This window comes from Neomonachus schauinslandi, chromosome 14, assembly GCF_002201575.2.
Source record: "Neomonachus schauinslandi chromosome 14, ASM220157v2, whole genome shotgun sequence".
In the NCBI taxonomy this organism is placed as follows: Eukaryota; Metazoa; Chordata; class Mammalia; order Carnivora; family Phocidae; genus Neomonachus; species Neomonachus schauinslandi.
In genome coordinates this window covers 14,171,645-14,194,061 of record NC_058416.1, presented here as the reverse complement: position 1 = coordinate 14,194,061, position 22,417 = coordinate 14,171,645, and the positions used below count along the sequence as shown (strand labels likewise).

At 36.2% G+C, this 22,417-nt stretch overlaps 1 protein-coding gene across 1 annotated transcript in view; it reads right to left on the bottom strand.

Annotated features, from left to right (window-relative positions):
• PIGN (phosphatidylinositol glycan anchor biosynthesis class N) overlaps positions 1-22,417 on the bottom strand; it is a 93,245-nt gene that overhangs the window by 54,560 nt on the left and 16,268 nt on the right. Inside the window, 9 exon segments of the mRNA XM_021686398.1 lie at positions 287-379; positions 484-583; positions 2,756-2,895; positions 8,290-8,469; positions 9,401-9,479; positions 17,722-17,741; positions 17,743-17,778; positions 18,701-18,793; positions 20,370-20,429. Of these exon segments, the coding sequence (XP_021542073.1) occupies positions 287-379; positions 484-583; positions 2,756-2,895; positions 8,290-8,469; positions 9,401-9,479; positions 17,722-17,741; positions 17,743-17,778; positions 18,701-18,793; positions 20,370-20,429 (801 nt within the window).

Sequence of the window (22,417 nt, the reverse complement as noted above, 5' to 3'; positions counted from 1 at the left end):
CCATCCTTTAGACATTTGAGGCCAGCAGAATCTAGGAAGTGACTTAGAGAAGGATAGACCAGTTCTGCCTCGGCGTATTTCAGTCACTGCATGACCAATTCATTTTGATATGAAAGTCTATGTGAATCACTTGAAGGTAACCTCAGTCCTCCCGTCAAAAGGACCAGGCTCTTTATGTAAGGACACATTCTACCCTTTTCTTTAAAAATGAACAATTCCCTGAGTTAAACACATATCAAAATCAAGTAGCTACTAATCTGTCCGATGTCAAAACAAGTACTTGTACCTTTGCTCGAGTCCATAGCTGAGTGATAAATGGCCAACACGCAAATGCAATAAGTCCAGCTGTGAGCATGTAGCGGTAGAAGAAACTGAGAACCTAGCAATGCATTCCAAAGAAGAAATGAAAAATGAGGTCATTTAAGAGGAGTTACATATGTATAAAAGAGATCTGAAAATACTGGAATGTGGTAAATTACTCACTAATACTTCAATGCCCAGGGTAAAGACGAACAGATATCCAACCAACTGACTTGGAGGAAAGGTCAACAGTGATAAGACAAAGTCTTGAATGACTTGAAACCTGTTTGACAAGATTATTTATAAAAAGATTATTTATACTATATATTGAACAAAAAATTTAGGTAATATATGGTAAAAATAAAAACTGCGCAAACCTAGAAATCAGGGACTTTTCAACTCATAGGTTATTCAAAAACTAATATAATTTCTAACAGATTTCTTTCAATGGCTTCACTTACCTAAATCATTTTTTTTGAAAGCTAGAAAGAAGTATTTTAGGAAAAAGTGTAATTTCTGAATTTGATAATGATCACAAAAGTTTGTTTTAAAAATAAACATTAATGATAAATAAATGTTTGATCTTAGCTTAAACATGAGTACATACAATTACACATACATGATCAGAAATAAAATACAATGAACCCAAATGGATAAAAGCTGGAAAAAATTTTAAATTTACCAAGATCAATCATATTGAAATCTCAACTGTCTTAATAAAATAAGCGTAGGTTTTCCTAATCTAGGTAGAGAAACTCCTAATTGCACTTTTTCACTGAACTAAATAACCTTCTCCAAACCCAATTTAAGATGTTGCTAACTGTACACTCATTGTAATTAAATGTGAATCCATAACCATTAAAACTGCATTACATACTTGAGTACTTTTTACATTTCATCACTAGAAAAATTTTTTTGAGCATTTGTAGTGATTAAGTAGGTAATTAGAAAAGGTCAGTATCATTTGGTTTATGATCTTTTTCTGACTGAAAAAAAATGGCCACATAATGTTATCAAAACTACTAAGGTGCCATATAGGAAAGCAAAGATAACACCAGTCCAAAGGAGAATGCTTCTTTTGTTCTCAACAGTGAATAAGCACAAGAAAACAAGAGATGATTCTGCAAATCATTTAGAAGATTTTATAAGAAAAGTGAATTTTTATGTTTTATTTTCTAAATAATCTATCAAAAAGATAAAGATAGAACATAACGTACATTCAAAATCACATTTCCTCTTAAAGTTTAAATATATACATCATCTTCATAATTAGGACACTTAATAATTCAGGAGAGGTTCTGTAGTAGAATAGAATTTTCTGTAAGGCTAAAACGTTGATAAAACGTTCATTCTAAAAATTTTTAAGCCAGAGTACATATATCCGGCAATGGGAATTCCTTTCAAATGGAGAAGCAACACTATGTCATTTTGTTTGTGTCTTTTTGTCTTATACTTTTAAATGTTAATATTTTAAACATTTTAATATTAATTTTTATTTTGATATTTTAATGTTAGTATTTTAAAATAATGTTTTTAAACATTGTGGTCAAAGCTGGAGTTAACAAAAATTAGAATAAAAATACACATTACATCATGACAAACATGCTGGCCAACCCTGGAAATTTTCAGGCCAACCTTGAAAATACCCTTAAGTCTGGGCTCTAATTCCCTGCTTTTGGGGTCTGGTTTGCTCAGAGGATGCTTGGATGCCCAAGACTAAGTTTAAATTCTAGATTACTGGTGCAAATATAGAGGTCAACAAGATGTGCAACATGACCCTCGCTGCCTATGAACGTGAACCAGCCCAATATTTGAGTGGTTTTATTTTAAAGTGCTTTAAACTCGCCTAAGAGCTCTACCTCTGATGTTTTCTACAATGGTAAGAATCCATTTTACTTCCAGCTTGTGAGGAGGCAGTTAAAGGAAGAAACCATGGTACATGTGAATAATATTCACCTCTGTGTGTACACATTACTCGCCTGGATTTAACTACAAAGTTCCATTTATCTAGGTTTACATGATAGCTACGAAAGGAAGGGCAAAAATGTGTGGGGAAAGAAAACATGTACATTTCCTTGTGAAACATGAAGATACACTGGAATCTCAGATGATGAGACAAATTCAAAATATACATTACTCCTGGCATAGTACCATCAACATTAATTATTCTATTTGTAGTCCAGATTTTTCTTATTTATAAAGGATACATACACAAAGAAGGGAACAAGGTCAATACTACCTCAAGGCAAAAAAGATGAAGTCAAAAGAGAAAGGCAAAATAAAAAGGACGTTTATATGCAACATTTGTGCTGCTATAAATGAAGTGGGAGGGCTCAGAGATCGAAGGGTATTATAAATATCTTTTATGATTTATGCTACAGAAATCTAATGCACTTTAAATACAAATTAAACTGTCAATGAAGTGTAAAATAAGACAGCAAGGTGTGTTACTTACTCTCTTAGCACAGCATACCATATTGGCATTGGCAACAAACAATATACGTAGTAAGTCCAGGGACAGTCTTGAATCAGAAGGAAAAATGCTACTAAAACACTGATAGCTATAAAACTACATGGCAGGAGGTGGCTTGGTTTCTGAAAATCAAACAGAACATTGAAACACTTCTAAATTCATGCTAACTGATAGGTTTTTAAAAGAGATTTTACAAACTGGAGGGACATATTACTACTTTCTTTCAATGGTTCCACACAACGACCTGATTAACTGAAGAACTGCATTTAAAAAAAATGCTGTCATTGGAGAAGTATCAGTACAGAGGAAAAGGTTGGGTATCCTGGCATTGTTGCAATTAGGCAATTCTCAATTTAAAAGTGACTATGTTCCTCAAGTTTGTCTGCAATTAACTTGTTTGGAACTCTGAACGTATTTCTCCTTAGTAACAATCTTATAAATGTTGATTAAGCTCCCTGACCAGCTCACAAAAGCCCATTTAATGCACAATAAACCGTGGGACTTAATCTTCATTTGGAGCAATGCTTCTATCTATTCAAACTCCAACTTGACATGCTGCCCACGCTCCTCTCTCCATTGCCCAACCACAGTGTGTTTATTCGGTCATATCTTCTCTTCCCAACCGCCTGCCAAACGAGAAAGGAGTTCCTCAATGTAAGCCACGAGTGATGGCCTCCACGGGCTAGCCAGGCCCGTGGGTGCTCTGGGCCAGGAGTAATGAAGCAAGCTTCAGGTACAGACATTCCAGTAATTGGAAAAAGAACACACCTATGGAAAGCTGTGATGCTAAGAACAGCATCGGAGGAAAAACCCAGGAATGGAGGAGCAATTTGGCATTCTCTTTCGTCTGTCCCTTGTTTTGTCTCTGTTTTCCCCTTGCTTTGCTAGCCAAAGCTAAATAAGGTGAGAATTAAGAATTACTGGAGTAGAGGAATTGCAGGGGAGGGAGATAAGAGATTTTTTTTCCTCTTTATAATTCCTCTTTACAGGCATAAAATGTCACCAGAAAGGAAGTAAGAAACAAGGATAAACTAGGACATAGTTGTAAAAAGGAAGGTGAAACACAGCAATGTGATTAAGAGTTTAGAACTACACAGAGCAGAACTCAAATTCTGGCTCACTCACTTGATCTATGTACAACCATATACAACTATGAGCAAAGTACAAAACTGTAGTGAGACTTAATTTCATCCCATTTATAAAATGAGAATAATAATCCATATCTACTTATCAAGGTTGGTAATGTTTAAATTAGATTATGTAGAGCTTAACAAAATGCCTGGAATGTCATTAATGCCTAGTAAACAACAGCTGCTGTTATTACCGTCATTTTTACTCTCTCCTCTCCTACTTGTTTGCATTAGTCGCAGCAGGCACTACAGAAAACTGTAAGTGAACAGCACTGGGAATGGAGATGTGTGAGACAGCAAGGGAGGTCCCACAGCAAGGCACAAATCTCAAATAAATGTGGATAGCTGGAGTCTATAAGCTGAAGGTGGCCAAGACACATATTAAGAGGTGAGACTGGTTTCACATCATTTTGAGACTACTAAATAGTAACAAAAGAAGTTGAAAAGAGTAAAAAATTCCAGGGATTTTCTGGAGTCAGTATAATATGGTGTAATAATCTAATCCTTTGATACTTAAAATAGACACTACCAACGGCATCCACCTGTAGGAAAGGAAATCATGAAGAATCCAGTTCAGCTGAAGTAGAAGATTGAGCGGCTTTTAAATAATAAGAGTCGGGGGCATTTTCTACTTTATCATAAGTTGACTCCCCACCACCTCCTGGCCCCTCCAAAAACACCTGATGATAACGAGCCATGCTGGTGCCTTACGGTCACTCCTTCATCCAACAAGCATGGATTAAGTTGCACACTCTATGCTGTGCTCCATACTAGGTGCTGGCCTTCAAGGAGTTCAAACCATACAGGTCGAGATGGAAATCATGAGACTTGGTTTAAGGGGTTAATATTTTGGGATTTTTATTAGGTAATAAGAAAATAAAGGAAAGCATGTGGCAAAATAAGGATATTTAGTTCTAAAGCAAGTAACATCTGAACTGGCAAAAAAGCAGAGGAGAAGAGTATGTAGAAGTTACATGCAGAACACAATTAAGAGGAGCCGTAGCAAATTACATTTCAAGAAAAGAAGATATTCACTGCCTGTAATGGTGATAAATTAGAACTGACCTGTATAATTTGGGTGTCATGTAGAAGGGACTTAAGTTTTGGAGTCAGACCTAAATTTAATTCCAGTGCTGTCCTTCTAGTTGCTTGTCAATTTGACTAACCCATTTAGCTTGTCTAAAGCTCTGTTTCCTCATCTGGCAATGAGGATAATATTTGTTGTAAGCCCATCGCTCCCTCCCCTGCAGGCCCTCTATAGTCTGGCCGTATCAGTGGCTCGCAGCTCTTGCAAGAAGCCATGCTACCTCTCTCCTCATCTGGCACAGGCTGCTCACTCCGTGCATTGCCTTCCTTTTTTCTATTGCGCTATTCACCCTTTAAGCCTTCACTTTGTGGGCGCCTGGGTGGCTCAGTCGGTTAAGCGTCTACCTTTAGCTCAGGTCATGATATCAGGGTCCTGGGATCGAGTCCCGCACAGGTCTCCCGGCTCAGCGGGAAGTCTGCTTCTCCCTCCCTCTCCCTTTGCTGCCCCCCCCCCCCCCCCAGTGCGTGTACCCCCCCCCCCAAAAAAAAAAAAATTTTAAAAAAAAAAAACAAAAAGACTTCACTTTGGCAACAGCCTCCCCTGTGAAGCCTCCCTACAGCCCAACTGCAAGCATCTCATTCTAATACATGCACAGCTGAGCTTCATCTGACCTCCTAACTGCTCTCCATGCCTCCCTTCAGTTAAGGCTATGGAACATTGGCATTTTATTCTTCCTTCAGAACTGTTCAGATTGCGTCACTTCACTAGGTTATAAACTCTCACTGAAGAGGAATCAGAATGTTTTTGCAAACAGAACCAAAGGGTTCAAAGTATTTTTGATAACCTCAACTGTAACAGTCAGTTTTGTGTGTCAACTTGGCTAGGTTACCATCCCCAGTTCTTCAAACACTGACCTAGGTGTTGCTGTGAACATATCTTGTAGATGTGATTAAAGTCCGTAATCAGCTGACTTTAAGTAAGGGAGATTATCCTATGTAATTGGGGTGGGCCTGCTTCAATCCGTTGAAAATCTTTAAGAGCACAGTGGTGGCTTCCCAGCAGAAGGAAGTGCAACTCCTGAGTGTGGCTTCAGCTCCTGCCAGCCAGCTCCAGTGTGGTCCTCTCGAGGGCCTGACCCCTGGATTTAGGACTTGCCAACTAGCCCCCACAATCACATAAGCCAATTCCTTACACAAAATCTCCTAATATATATATCCCACTCGTTCTTTCACTCTGTTTGAACTCTAACGAATGCACCAACACTTCAGTAATAGTTTAAAATCTATAGTCCACCATTTGAGGCCTTTGATTATTTCAGCCTAATCTACACTGTTGGTATAATCTTTTATTAGTCCCTTGAACAAACCTTCCACATTCTGCGCAAATTGAACTATTTATTTTGAAAGCAGTATGGTGTAGAAAGAGCCTGAATTTAAGCATCAGAAAATATTAGTTATTTCATACCAGTGTGTCCTTGAAGAAAACATGTCTCTCTGAGCCTAAATTCCCCCATCTCTATTTATGAGAATCTCAACTACCAAAGTTAGAGTAGTGTTAAGCTTAATTGAATAACACATGTAAAGCACCCAGGATAGTCCTGGCATAGTGGGGCTCAATAAATACTACTCATTATCCCAGCATACTCATACATTTTCCCAACTCTGCGTCTGTTTCTATCATTCAATTTGCTTCAATTCTCATCTTCTCCCTATCGTTGTTAAATTTCCACCAAGACTTACTTTTCCTGTTATCATCACCCTTGCTGAAGTAAGTTCCCCTCTATTTAAAATAGGACAGTCTTTGTATCACAATGTATATTAAAGTTGTTCAATGTTAAAGCTGTCTTTTGCAATGTCGTGTAGTATAGTGACCTACATCTGATAGGTGATTATGTGTGTACATCTCTTACCTACTTTCCTTACTTCCAGTCTCCTTGAGGGCAGAATCTGGATTTTCTATTTTTTTTGGACAGCCTAGGCAGTAGCTAGCATTATACTGTACACTCAATTAAACATTCACTGCATTATCAGATGAATGAATACAGGAGAACTATCAGCCATGAAATCATGTGGATTCATCAATCTAAAGACTTCATAACTTTTCTCAACAACCTGAATATCAAGATAAACATGAAAAGGCAGTGTTTGGCCCAAGACTGTTCTGGATTCAAATCTCAATTCCTCCACATCCTAGCTCAGTGGCCTTTTGCAAAATACTTAAACAGCTTTGATTTCCTCTTTTGTAAAACAAAATTATAATGCCTACTTCCAGCATTGTTAGCACTTTAAAATGACAAATTCCAAATACCCAGCAGAATGCCATTGCTAAAACACGGTTGGTTCTGTTTCTTTTGCTACCATGTCAAAAATTATTCCTGTCCTCGTCAATTTCACATACAAATAATGAAAATTTCTTGAGGGAAATTATTTAAGATGCACTAAAGCATTATAAAAAACTGGCATAAACACTACTGTTCTTCCTTCCCTCATTACAGAAAAATAAAATATAAAATTGGAAAAAGTTACTACTAGAAATGTTTGCAGACTGTTAGTATTAATAATATATCATCCAGATATATTACTTTGTAGAGGATTTGGACACGGTAATAATCATTAGAATGAAGTAAAGGAAATGGAAATGGCACATTTTCCCTAATAAATGATAATCAGCAATATATTTTAAAAGAGTAAAGTGTTTTAATGTAGTAAAACCATATATGTACTTTCATATTTACTCAGTTAATATGAAGTACTATTAAAGCTTTTTGGGTTTTTTTCTTTTCACTGAAAGTACAGTAAACTAGGGACTAATTCTTAAAATGAGGATAAACAAAAAGCTCTGAGAATTTGCATTAAGAATCTCAGAAAGTTGAAAGAAGATAAGAATAGTTCCAGAAAAGCACATACATTATTTTAAAAGGGACATTTTGAGTAAGGATTTTATCACTTTCTAGCTCCTAAACTTTTAATATCAGATAAAGTTAAATATATTGCTTTGAAGTAGTTTTCTGACCTCCTGTAATAGAAAGACATGGGATGCTTATAACATGCTAAATAATTATTAAAGGGAATAGAAAATCACCAGTTAATGCCATAGGAGGATTTAAATTGTAAGTTATCTTTATAGCCCTCTTAAGTTACGGGGCCATTATTATTAATATACCCTTTCCCCAACCAGAGAAATAAAGATAACTGAGAAAAAAAGACTCAATATGACAAAAGCAAATGAAAGGTAAGAGTTAGCTTAGTACGACTTGCACACTGTATGAACTCATTACAGCTGATTTGATTCAATTTCTTTCCCCGGTCCTAGTGATTTTACACCATTATCTGAATCTTCATTATCTTTTCTGAACATACCTTAACTTCTTTGCTGACACCTCTAGTAATGGAATGAGACTTGATGATCAACAAAGAAGCGTAAGATGTCCATCCCACAAAACCGAGAACAACATTGATACCCAAGAAGAATCTGTCGTAAGTGTGATAATAGGACAAGCCTTTCAATGCAAGATGAATCAGCTCCTTGCAAAGGGAGACCTATGGAGAAAGGAAAATGTAACTTGCCACATGGGAAGAATCAGAAAACCTAAGTTTTAAAGGCAGGAAAATTGTTAAAATTAGAGTGCAAACTGTAAATGATGGATCAAGAATAGATTTTAATTATTCAAGGATCTTCTTGCAAAGTACAAGAAAAATTCCTGAATAGAATGAATTTTGAATCTTGATAAGGAAGGGCATTTTAAATGTAAACTACGATATGTGTAGTGATTTAAAATGATTCACTCTGTGGAAATACCTACAGATGACATACAAAAGAAAGAACTGAAGTCTCTCTAATATTGATCCCAAATAGCAGAGATATCCACATCTGTATCATTTTTTATTTTCTCATAGCAGATTAACCACGTCAGTTATAGAGCATCATTAAAACAGAAAAACAATAGCTCACTGTTTTAAAACCATAACAAAAACAAGCATTAGAAATGCATGGTATTTTGCTTAGGCAATTTGAGAAACTGAAAATAGAATTCTCTCCTTCTTTAAAATTATGACCATTTAACAAAAAGAAAATTAATGGAAAACCTAGTGGGGTAGTTGCTGAGATCTGAAGCTTCAGTATGAATCATTAGACTTCTGATAGTGTGTAGATAATGTCAAATGTACAAATATGCCATGTCCTAAAATGTTATGGGTTATAGGGTTACAGAAAATTGGAATATACTTTCTCATCATAGAAAATGGCAATTGTTCATTTCCAATGCTAACCTAAAAAAGTTTACCCCTGATAAGATCTGACATAACAGAAGCATGTCCATGGCTAAAGCAGCTACTTAGAAAATCCAATCCTTCTTTAATGGTTTAGGAGAGCTCCCTGGCCTGCCCACTTTGCTCTCCATTGTGTATCTTTGCCCTCCCCACACCCAAAATGACAACCAGTTATTTATGTAGATAACGCCTGCATACTTACTGCTTCATCATACTTTCTCTGTTTTATATATGATCTTGCTTTTCTTAAAATGTTTAGCTGTTTAGATTCAGAAAGCAACCTACAAAAGAAAAGGTTAGGTTTAAAATGTTTCCTCATTTCAATGATATTTTCTTTCTTTTTTCTTAATTGAAAAACAAAAGGATGGTGAAAGTTGAGAAAATAAAGAAATTAAACAAGAGAGAAACCTAAAGCTCATTGTATTACTGCTCATTATCTGAACTCTCCTCAAAAATAGCTTTAGTTAAATTTGGTTTTCTTGACTCAGAGTTTCAACCCCAAACTCCACTTATCAGAGTCATATGATCCATCATTTTGAAGAAATGGAATACTCTAGTTAACAAAGAAATTCTGACTAAATCAATGTAATTAATGGAACAGCAAATTAGTGGTGTGAGTTTCACCACTCAGCAGTCTTGTGCTCATCTGCACACAACAGACAAGGCAAATCCATTATGGCTCTTTGTTCCCCTGAGCTAGACAGGCCTGAGAATTGTCAAAAACTCCAGGGAATCAAAACCAACAATCAAAGTCAGTGAATAATTTGAACCTCTTTGCCATTCTTATACTACACCATGTACCTTTTCTGGTTCCCTTACCTTTCATTTCTCTTTCTGTCATTTCCTTGTCCTTATTTTTACCACATTACATTTCTTAAACCTGGTTGTGGGTACAAAGATTTTTGCCATATTCTCCAATCTTTTCAGCATGTTTGAAGAGGGATATATATGAAAGTTGTATGAGAAACTGCAACTTTGCCTCCAGGGAAAAAGACTGTAAGACTAGAACTCAGGAGAGGTAACATTTTATTATTGCTTGTATAATTTTTATTGTGTATATACATCACTTTTTCATTCATATTTTCCTAATGAGGTTTTTTGTTTTTTGTTTTTAAGAAAATAATTAAAACATTCAAGTTTAACCACGGTTTCTGGCTATGATGGAAAAGCTTGGATATATCAACGCTCCCATCAGGAACAACTAGAAAGCCTGACAAAATAAAATTAAAAATCACTTTGAAGGTGCTGGAGAGCCACTGAGACCATCAAGAATTGAAGAGTTAAGATCCTAGAGAGAAGCAAACCAGAGAAGTAGTCCAGCATTCTACAAACTGTAACCCTTAAGAGCATCTGCCATTCTTATTGTTGGCAAAAGGCTGAGAACTTGGGCATACAGCTGGTGCCAGGAGGTAGAGAATCCAATAGAGCCTTTGACAATCCCCTAAGGCTGCAGAGATAAAAAAATAAAATTTGTGGCTACCAACGCAGCCCGGACTTGAGGACCCAAAAGAGGAGACAAATAGAATGATATACAATTTTCATTCTGGATTTTAAAAAAAGACAGGAATGAAAAGCTATGTGGAATTACTTAAACTAATTTTTTTTTAATTTTATTTATTTATTTGCGAGAGAGAATGAGATAGAACATGAGAGGGGGGGAGGGTCAGAGGGAGAAGCAGGCTCCCCGCAGAGCAGGGAGCCCAATGTGGGACTCGATCCAGGGACTCCAGGATCATGACCTGAGCCGAAGGCAGTCGCCTAACCAACGGAGCCACCCAGGCGCCCCTTAAACTAATTTAATACAGTCTCTGAGGTGAAGTCTTATGGAACTTTTATAAGCGAGAACTCCTTTTCTAGTCTATGTGGAGAACTCAGGTAAAGAAGCAAAGGACACGTCCTGGTGAGAAGGGGAATGAGGCGGACACCCAGAGAATTCTTCAGCTGTGTAGGACAAGAGGACAAGAAGCTTCGAAGAAAGCCCCTCAAAAGGAGGGCAAACATTTTGGCAGTCTCAAGATATAGAAGAGAAGAGCCACCATGAAAGGGCTCTGGGTAACACACACTTTCCACTGAGATCCCTGGGAGGCTACCCTCCAAGAGCAGACACAAACCAGAGGTAAGAGAAGACGACATATGCAACACAGTGTGAGTCAGCTACCACTCTGCGCCTGTCAGAAGATAAGATGAAACCTCTCTGGTCAATGAGATAATCCAGACCTTCCAAAACTTTTAACATACAATGATAAGCATTCATCCAAAAACCACCAGACTCAACAACAGCACCAAATGAAAAAAGACAGCAGAAGCACACTCACAAATGAGGTGGTTATTGGTGGTGTTATCACGTATGCTTTAAAATAATTGTGGTTAATATATTCAATAATAAAAAGAAAGATCGAAAACTATACCAAAGAACTGGAATCTATTTTAAAAATGAATTGAAATGGAAATTCTACAACTGAAAAAAAATGTAATAACTGAGACTCAGAACTCAGCGACAGCCAACTGGACAAAGTAGGAGAGAGAGTTGGTGTATTAGGATAGGTCAGTAGCAAATGTCCTGCCTGAACTTTGAAGAGCAGAAAGAATGAAAAATACAGAAAAGACTATTAAAAAACCCCCAAACAATATACAAGTTGTTGTGAACAGCCCTAATATTTATACATGTAAACAGAATCCTGGAGAGGGAGGGAGAATTTGGCGGAAGTAATATTTGATGATAATGGTGACAGCATGTTTCTACATAGTAATTTGTATGAAAAAATTTTTCTTTATTGACTAAACTTTTTTATATTGAAAACATCAAATTTTAAAAGAATCTATTACTAGCATGTTATGCTTCAGTAAAAAGAAAAAGAGGATGAGTATTAATTGTGCACATTTCTTTGCTGTGATTGCTACTATTCCATCTTTTTTCAGTTATTTGAACACTGTAGAAGAAAGTAAACCATGCTTTAGGATTATTAAGAATTTTATCATCAATTATTCAGGATGACTAGTGTTTGGAGGAGAAAATCTTAAAATGCTGCATTTTGAAGTATTTTATCTTCCATATCTTCTCAAATTTTTATTACAAAAATATTTTGCTTGCACTTATACACGATATTTTAGAGATAGCTAGTGATATCTAGCCTATTCCTTTTTAGAACATCTATTTAGATTACAGGAAAAATATTTCAAGAAAATAAAGACAGAGAAGGGTAAGTTATTTCTAGAATAATCTGTGTTCCTTTATACTGACCATTGATACAGAATCTTATTTTCATCTTTTTAGTCATAACTGAGTAAACAAACATTTTCTATGTATGTATGTGATATATAAAAGTTACATTTTTAATTTTAATTTTATTTTTTTAAGATTTTATTTATTTATTTGACAGAGAGAGACACTGCGAGAGAGGGAACATAAGCAGGGGGAATGGAAGAGGGAGAAGCAGGCTTCCCGCAGAGCAGGGAGCCTGATGCGAGGCTAGATCCCAGGACCCTGGGATCATGACCTGAGCCCAAGGCAGACGCTTAACAACTGAGCCACCCAGGTGCCCCAAAAGTTACTTTCTTTTTAAAACAAGAATTTCGGGGCGCCTGGGTGGCTCAGTCGTTCAGCGTCTGCCTTCGGCTCAGGTCATGATCCCAGGTCCTGGGATCGAGCCCCGCATCGGGCTCCCTGCTCGGCGGGAAGCCTGCTTCTCCCTCTCCCACTCCCCCTGCTTGTGTTTCCTCTCTAGCTGTCTCTCTCTCTCTGTCAAATAAATAAATAAAATCTTAAAAAAAAAAAAAAAAACAAGAATTTCAATTTTGAAGGAGAAAACTGCATTTCTAGTAAATAATTAGTAAGTCAGATGGGTGAAGTGGTAGAAAGATTCACATTGAAATCAGTATTTAAATTTGGTCTAAGGGAGGAACTTTAATCCATATCAGCTAAAAGAAACAAATATATTAAAAAGAACCAAAGTAGCTTTTGCCATTTTGGTAGAAAATATATTAAAATATTTTGTTAAAATTTAACTGCCCTGAGTTTACATAGTGACTTTTAAGTAAAAGAGAATAGCTACTTTTGCTTGTATTGGCAAGGTACAGTATTTCCTTCCCACTTTCATTTTCTTCTGAAATACTCCTTAAGAGACCTTTCTTGTTGTCATTTCATGTAATTTTTTTTCCTTTAAAGTTATTCTGACCTTACTTTGTCCTCTATAGTACACAGTTTTCAAATACAAAGTGTATCTCCTCCTTTTCAAGGTACTTTCACAAAGGCAAAACTTTTATGCTTCTCCTAGTCATGTAGCGCCACCTACTGGTCACCCCTTGGCATAGCACAAGGTTTCGTTAAGTTCTACTTGTCAGGTATTTCACGACTTTTATTCTTTCTTAGAGGTCTTTAAGATATAAAAGATAAAATCTACTTGATTTTTAAAGAACAGGGTAATATAGGATATGCAATTACCATATGGATCCACTGGACTCTTTTACAAGTGTAAAGATATGTGAAAGGATCTTAGCAATTAATTTTTCTCACATCTTGAAACATTTGCTATTTCATAACCCCAGGAATTATTACATTATTCATAAATTATTCATGCTAGACAAGACTAAATAAGACAATGGAAGAATGGTGGAGAGATATCATTAAACTAAAATCTAGTGATGCTGGTGAAATTGATCATGTTAAGTTAAATCTCAAGACTATGACTTCAGATGTCAATATCCTAGATAAATTTTCTCAAACTTAAGAACTGATGAGTGAATCATATATTTCTAAGAAGAAAAAGGAAATATTCCCCCTTATTCAAGAGGGAATGGCTTCACTGAACAATTGTTTGTAACAAGAACTTTAACTGTTTTGCAAAAAGGGTCTGTGACAAGTATTCTTTCATCTATTATGATGTTTATATGCCAACATTTACTTGATATAGTTTCTAAGTGGATAATGCTAACATTAAGTGTATATATAAAGGTGAATGGAAGAAAACGGATGGTGTAAACCTGAGGAAATTATTGGATTAGAGAAAAACAGAGAGTCCCTTGTACTCAGATGGTAAATGGCAATAACTGTTTTTTCCTGGTATACTGAACATACGTAATAAAAAAAAGATACTAATCATAACAGAAATAAAATATCCAGGAATAAAATAATGAAAAATGTATATTATAGGAAAAACTATAAAAGTTTACTTAAGGACGTAACGGAGAATATAAGTAAGTAAATGTTGTATAGTAATACTGTCAATCCTCACCAAATTACTTCCTAAATATAGTATAATAACCAAAGAAATTTTCAATAACTCAAGACACTAATTCTAATATTTATATGGAAGAATACATTTCTTTATTGATGCCCATTATTTTTATGATCTCATTTGATCATTTGTGCCAGTGATTAAAATACCTATATATTTTTGTTCTTTTTAAAAATATGTGCTTTATCAAAGTACTATATGCACATAATTTTAAAAAATCAGAAACAGTACAGAGGGCATAATGACAGCCAACAAACCCCTGTCCCACCCGTCTCATCTCTCAGTTCCCCAACCCAGAGACAAAAACTTTTACACCTGCCTATTTTCAGTTATTCTGGTAGTTACCTCCATGTTTCTTAATAATATGCTTTTACTACTATTTCTTGACTGGATGACCGGATACGTTTACTGTGGACTCCTCACTGACCCTGCCTGTTTCTGCTGTCTCCTCCCCACTCAATACGGTTATATTATTATTTTTACCTCTTCTGTTGGCTACATTGGTCACTTTATTTTTTAAAAGATTTTATTTATTTATTTGACAAAGAGAGAGAGAGAGTACAAGCAGGGGGGAGTGACAGGCAGACAGAGAGGAAGAAGCAGGCTCCCCGCTGAGCAGGGAGCCCAATGTGGGGCTCAATCCCAGGACCCTGAGACCAGGACCTGAGCAAAGGCAGACACTTAACTGACTGAGCCACCCAGGTGCCCCTGGTCACTTTAAGTAAGCTCTACCTCCAACGTGGGGCTCGAATTCACAACCCCTAGATCAAGAGTCACATGCTCTACCGACTAAGCAAGCCAGATGCCCCTACATTGGTCACTTTAATAAGGTAATACCTACACCTCTGTCTTACTTTCTCAACTATATCCAGAATTTCCACATTCTATTTTATGAGGACAATAGCACCACTACTATTCCACTTATATTTCTTTCCTCCTCTGCCTTCCAACCTGTAACCTTGTATACTGTCAAGATGGGGAACATTTACATTCTAGTCTGTAATCACAATTAAGTCTTCCTTGCTTTGTCTGAGGTTTGACTCTAAAAGCTGAAAACCAGTATTTACTTTATTATGATTATTTAAATACTTAGTAGCTAAGTTTTATGCTATGATTAGATTCTTGTCGGTTTCATTGAAGCTTTGATCTATGTGCCACTGTTAAATGAATTCTCTTTCTCATACTCCCAGCAGCTGTTCGAAATCACCTTACATATTATATTAGGTTGCTTCATGTTTGAAGCATGCTTTCTTGTACGGTTGGAAATGTTTTCTTTTCCCTGAAGTTTCCACTTGCCCTTGTTTCAGGGAATGAAGAAATGTACACCATCCATGTGTGCCATTGTGTTTCCTCCAGCTTCTTATTCAATGCATATATTAAAATTCATTTCATGTGGCTATTCTAATTTGGAGGATTTGTCTCCCAGTTGAACTATTCTTGTACAATGTATTATTCTATAAATTTATAGCTGCATTTCTCTTTTTTAAAATATGCATCTTGTACTCTTTCTCATTTTGTAAAGTGTGTGCTTTTTGTTTTATGGATACCATAGCTTCTCAGATATTTCTGAGAATTTTAACATTTTTAGGTTCTTTTCTGTTCCTTAAATTATTTCCTCAGGAGTCAATTCTTCGTTTAACCTTAGGCACTTTTTGGTCATATTGCAGGCTTTTGACAAATGGTGATTTTTCAGCCAGACAAGTCTGCAGGCAGGGCTGGTAGCTTTGCCCCGGAGTGGGTGAGCCACTGGGGAGGAGTCAAGCATGCTGCAGGGCCCCCAGATGACATGAGGCTGGCAGTGGCTCTGCAGGCAGATGTTGAGCATCAAAGCACAGTAAGTTCATGGTCAGCCAGCAGGTAAGTGGAAGAAGGAAGGCAGTGTGCACCTGAGCCCTTTGCAGAAGAGTACCTCTTCCCTGACCACTCCTTTTAGAGTGGCTGGTCTAAAGTAACCCACGGTCTCGCTTTCAATGTCCTGTGTATTTTCTTCACACCAGGAATTGATAATATATTTCTTACTCATTTATTTATTTTATTACGCTCTGACTGTACCACTACACTATAAACAGATGCATAAGTTATGTATATGAGATAATATGGGGCAAGTTCCAATCAGTGAAGACTTGGCTTTATAAGCACATGTGATAATCTTACAATTAGGGACACCCTTCAAAGGTAATTCTACCTTTAATGTATATTGTATAATATTTAGGGTAATTAATTTCATATGATCATAAGTTGCAAAACCCTAATTTTTCTTGGTTTTTGATCTTCTATTCACACAAATACACACACACCAAGTCAGGGATGTAATCACATTATTTAGAGGCTAATGCAATATTTAAGCCTTTCTAAGTTTATGAATACCACACTAGCGCTACAGAAGTTGTCAAAAATAATTCCAATGAAGTCATTCAAATGCATCCCTAACACCCATATTTCAAAGAGTTTCTATGTATTTTGGTCAAGACCAAAATCCTTCCTAAGTAAATGTGAATCCTTGCTAATTGAAAATGACCCTTGAGGAGGAGGAATAAAGGGGGCTGAATAAACCAGCCCACATCAGAAGTGCGGAGCCAGGGTTGCAACTCATATCTCCCCTCTCCTGATTCAAGGAAAACAGATCTAGGAAAGCAAAATCCTACTGCCCACCAAAGTCTGCTCTCCTCCTTACCCACCCAATAGTTGTCAAGATCTCCCAGAATTGTATCATGGGCCTTTCCTTGTCACTTTCTAAGTTCTCCTAGAGCCTCCTACACGTCCAACAGTTAACACCACCATCTTCTCTTATGCTGATGCCTCCAAATCTACACAACCAACTCCCATCTCTATATTGAGATCCAAGTCCCTAACTTGTTACACTAATTTTATTTCTAGCTAACTTCCAGCTCATTCTAACTAATTAATTGGTACCTTCAGATGTAAGCTAAACTCAGAAACATTCATCCTTGACCCTCAAACTATCTCTTCTTTCTTTCTACAAGCCATAATGGTACCACCACCTCCCGATCAACCAAGCCAAGAGTCCCTACACCTTCCCAGGCAGGCCCTGTTCAATGGTCTCCTTAATGTCTCCCACATCTCTCTGTGCCCCTTTATCTCCTTTATCAACCATTCAAAAGCATCTGGCAACTGGCCCATTATTTACAAAAACAATAGAAGAGGCTTTTGTTTTGGAGTTTACACTACTATAAACAAAAAAGACAAAGTTTCTAAGTAATCTACCCTGTCAGTCCTCAAACTCATTAAAAAATTCCTTCCTACAAGTTAATAAAAACATGAGACTTACTTAAATGGTGTAAAAAAAAAACGGTAAAGTAGCTTCTTTTTTCTGAGTCATTTTCACCTGGAACGAGACAGGAAAATATTTTACTATATTATAAATGAGAAAAAAAAAATCAGTTTCATTTTGAAATACAAATATACATTAAAATGTCTCTTTGGGGATAGTTTATTACTTTCAAACTAAATGGAATTTTATGTTACTATTTTATTCCATAAATATTTAAACAGAAATTTCAGATTATCATACTATCACAATAAGCTGAGAATTAATCATATCAAGCTTGCAAAATAACATATTGTAATGTAATTAAACAATACTTCTTTTACTCTTAGAAAACAAAATAAGTCAAGCTGCATTAATAGTATTAAGAATAACAAAGTTTCGGGTGCCTGGGTGGCTCAGTTGGTTAAGCGACTGCCTTCGGCTCAGGTCATGATCCTGGAGTCCCAGGATCGAGTCCCGCATCGGGCTCTCTGCTCGGCAGGGAGTCTGCTTCTCCCTCTGACCCTCCTCCCTCTCATGCTCTCTGTCTCTCATTCTCTCTTTCTCAAATAAATAAATAAAATCTTTAAAAAAAAAAATAAGAAAAAAAAAGAATAACAAAGTTTCAGTTAAATGGTCACCTCTTTAGCTTAGTTTAAACATATGGTAATGTACATGAAAAACCAAGAAATGTTGCAATCTCTAATACTACTTCTGTGGGGGCAAATTCCAATCAATAAAGAGTTGGTGTGTAGTCTTTATAAGCATATGTGGTAGTCTTAAAATTAGAGACACTTCTCAAAGGTAATTCTACACCTCAAACTGATTTATGGAAAGTGCACTTCAAAAATGTTAAACTTTATGACACTAGTCAAATACACAAAATTTAAAGATAATAAACTACAGAAAATAATTTCTTAAAACACAAAATCAAATATTTTCACTTATATTTGATTTTAAAGTTGTAGTAGTATCCATTTTTGTGTGTATCATATTTTACCTTGAATTGTTCAAGAATCTGCATTGCATTTGTAAACATGCTCTCTGCTTTGAAGAGATCAGTGTTGTTAAGATAATCTATAGGAAGGATACCCTGTAAATAATAAACACTGGTTTAATATTAGTATTAATATTATTAGCATACTATTATTAGTATTAATAGCTCAGGCTGTTCTCATAAAACAAAACATACTTACAAAGGAAGCACTAGAGATATTTAGATGAACAAATTACTGAAATAATTAAGCAAAATATCTTTTTAAAAATCGTAACTGAAAAACGTTCTATTATTTTTTTCTACAAAGTAGATATAATAAAGTAAATAAAGCAAAAGAGATGAAATAGGTTCAATAAAACCTAGAATCTATTCAAAGACTACTGTGTGCTAGGCAGTGAACGAAATGCTTTGCACACATAAAAAATCACTATGGTGGGTCCCAACCAGTATACCTAAAAAGAAAAAAAAAAAGGCATAATAAGAAAATTGAGAGTATACTGGGCACAGTAAGAGTAAAGACTGTTCTGTGAAGCTTTTGTCTCAGTTATACACATGCACACATACTTATGACTATAAGGGTCATTTTCTTAGAGTTCTGAGTTTGATGACATAATTTCTTAGAAGTTTGATTTGAAGAGCTAGTAAGAATGGCTGGTTGGAAAATATACATTTTGGCTTTTCAGCATCCAGTTCCCTCCCATTCTTAACAGCATTACCATTCTATGTTTAGAAATCTACCCCACTATGGAATTTAAGAAACAAAAACAGATGAACATAGGGGGAGGGAAGGGAAAAATAAAGTAAGATAAAAACAGAGAGAGAGGCAAACCATAAGAGACTCTTGACTATGGAGAACTATAGAGAACAAACTGAGGGTTGCCGGATGGGCGGGGGCTGGGTTAAATGGGTGATGGGCATTAAGGAGGGCACTCTCGATGAGCACTGGATGTTATATGTAAGTGATGACTCATCACTAAATTCTACTCCTGAAACTAATACTACACCATATGTTAACTAACTTGAATTTAAATAAAATCTTGGCAGAAAAAAAAGAAATCTCCCCCACTGGATATAATATAGTAGGTTTCTAATAGAGCCCCACCTTCCTTTACTGAAGGGTAGACAATTAACCTAGGCTAGCCCACTCAGATGGTAAGCACTGGAATTTGACTCTTGACAGTCAAGAAATAAAAAGTACAACAGGTATAATACTCTTCTCCCCTAGTGTAGGTGCCCTGGGCACAACTGTTTGGTTCTTTCTTCCAAGTCTCTGGTGCTCTCTTAGTTCCTGTTCATTTCTAAGTCTGGTTTTTGAGCACCCCTTTGATTCAGCAACCCAGCAATATCTTTTTAATAAATTCCTTTTAAATGGATTAAGTTTCTGCTGCTTGCAATAAAAATTATTTATATATTTTTACCACTTATAACTGAAATACAAAGATAAATCTGTACACATTTTAAAAAATAAAAAATTTTAAAGAAAAGCTGTTAGACTAGTGCTCCATGTTGTTGGTTATAATACACACAGTTATGAGACATTATTGTATGCTTAGAGAGGAAAATACAGTTTTAAATGTAACCAAAGATTATTCAGTAAGACATAAAAAAGTAAATTTTACTGTACACTAACTTTTTTTTTCCTGAGAGCTGATAAGAAAATTTTACTCCTTACCACTGAATTAAGGGGAAAGGGAACTCCAATAAGAGAAGCCATCAATGGTGCAACATCAGCCTACAAGCAGAAAAGTTCAATTCTAATAAGTCTACAGACATCAATAAGAATATTAAATAATTTAATGCAACTATATTTTGGACTATAATCATGATGTTCATTATATTCCATTACCTTGAAACATTTAATATACAATAGATATCGACTCTAAAAATATCATTTGTTACAGCTGCATTAATGTATAAAAAAATAAATTTGAAAGAGCCCCAAAAAGGTTACCTACCCTGGTGGCTAAGAACTTGACTACTTTATATAATAGTTTTTCAGTATTATGAAAAGGATGCCTTAACTAGATAGAAAGTAAATAGCAATAGAGGGCTCTAACTGGAGAAATGTATTCATTAACTAAAGAAGTATATACCAGAAGGTTTGGCCAGCCGGTGAAGTCCAGGAAAGATATAACCCCCCTAGTTTCCTAGAGAGTTGTTTCTGCCCCCACTTCCATTTCCCCAGCTCCCCACCACTCCTCAGCCCGCTCCAAGTTCCTTTTTGACCCTTCACCATCCCATTGACCACTCTCCCTTGGAGAGCTAACATAATGCTGCCTCTGCCTGGAAAAGGAGAGGGAGGATCATGTGCCTCGTAACTCCTACTTCTTCTTCAGTCTCAGCTCAATCCTCAATGTCTTGGGAAGACTTTGTTGACCATACCGTCTACCAGATACATCCACTCTATGCTCTCCTGGCTTCACAGTCCTCTTTTGTAGTACTTAGCACAGCTGTAATTTTACATTTATTTGTATAATAATTTGGTTACTCTGTTCTCACCCCCACACTGTAAGCTTCCCAGGGCAGGCATTTTGTCTGCTTTGACTCATCATTATATCCCTTATACATGTTTAATGCTAATGTCTACACAATGTTCAAACATACTGTAGACACATAACAATGTTGGTGGAAGGAATGAATAAAGAAATTCTCATCTAATGTAGATTTGAAGTAGGAGCATTCAGAGAGCAATAGCTGAATCGATATTTAGTTTTAAACTATAATCCAGTCTGGCTATAAGTAAAACATTTTTTTTTTAAAGATTTTATTTATTTATTTGACAGAGAGAGACACAACGAAAGAGGGAACACAAGCAGAGGGAGTGCTAGAGGGAGAAGCAGGCTTCCTGTGGAGCAGGGAGCCTGATGCAGGGCTCGATCCCAGGACCCTGAGATCATGACCTGAGCTGAAGGCACACGCTTAACGACTGAGCCACTCAGGCACCCCTAAGTAAAACATGTTTTATGATCTTCAAGATATTCCCTATTCCTCTGACAGTGATTTTTATTGCAAAATTAATTAAGTTGCTATTCTAATTTTATATATTTTCATTTATTTGGGTGATATGCAGCCATCCTGAGAGAAAAGACCATTCTTAATATGCTGACAGAGAACAGGCTTCTGCAATCACAGGCCTGAAAATGAGCTCCTGGGCCTTGGTTTATCCACTACAATAAGAAATACCGGCTTGTGAGGTGACCTGGAGAAGGTAAAATAGTCCTACCACCTTGAAGGCCATATACCAATAATGCCATGCCTTTTACAAATAGTGAAGATGGCTGTTTACATAGCATATCTTCAACAATGAAAATTCCATGCTTCCTATTCATACATAATGTTACCAGTCTAACTTGATTAAGTTGGCCATGCATTTTCCTGTAATCTAAGGTTTCTAGCTAAGTAATCTATATTTTGTCATCTTTTTTCCATTGCATTTGTAAGCATCCTGGCTAGAATTAAAGATAAAATATGTGTTAATAAAAAAGAAATGGTAACTCATACTACAGGGGAAAAATCCATAATAGGGTTTTATTATTTATTAGCTCTGTGCTTAAAGCAACTAAGCAAAGCCATGACAAGAAATCACAGAAATTGAACAGGCATGCAGATTTCTAATTCTTTAATTAGCCAATGTTATTTGGAGGGAGTCTTCTTTCAGTTTTACTTGAAGCTTTTTTTATTTTGCCAGAAGAAAGATTAGTTGAGTTAAAATATTTGCAC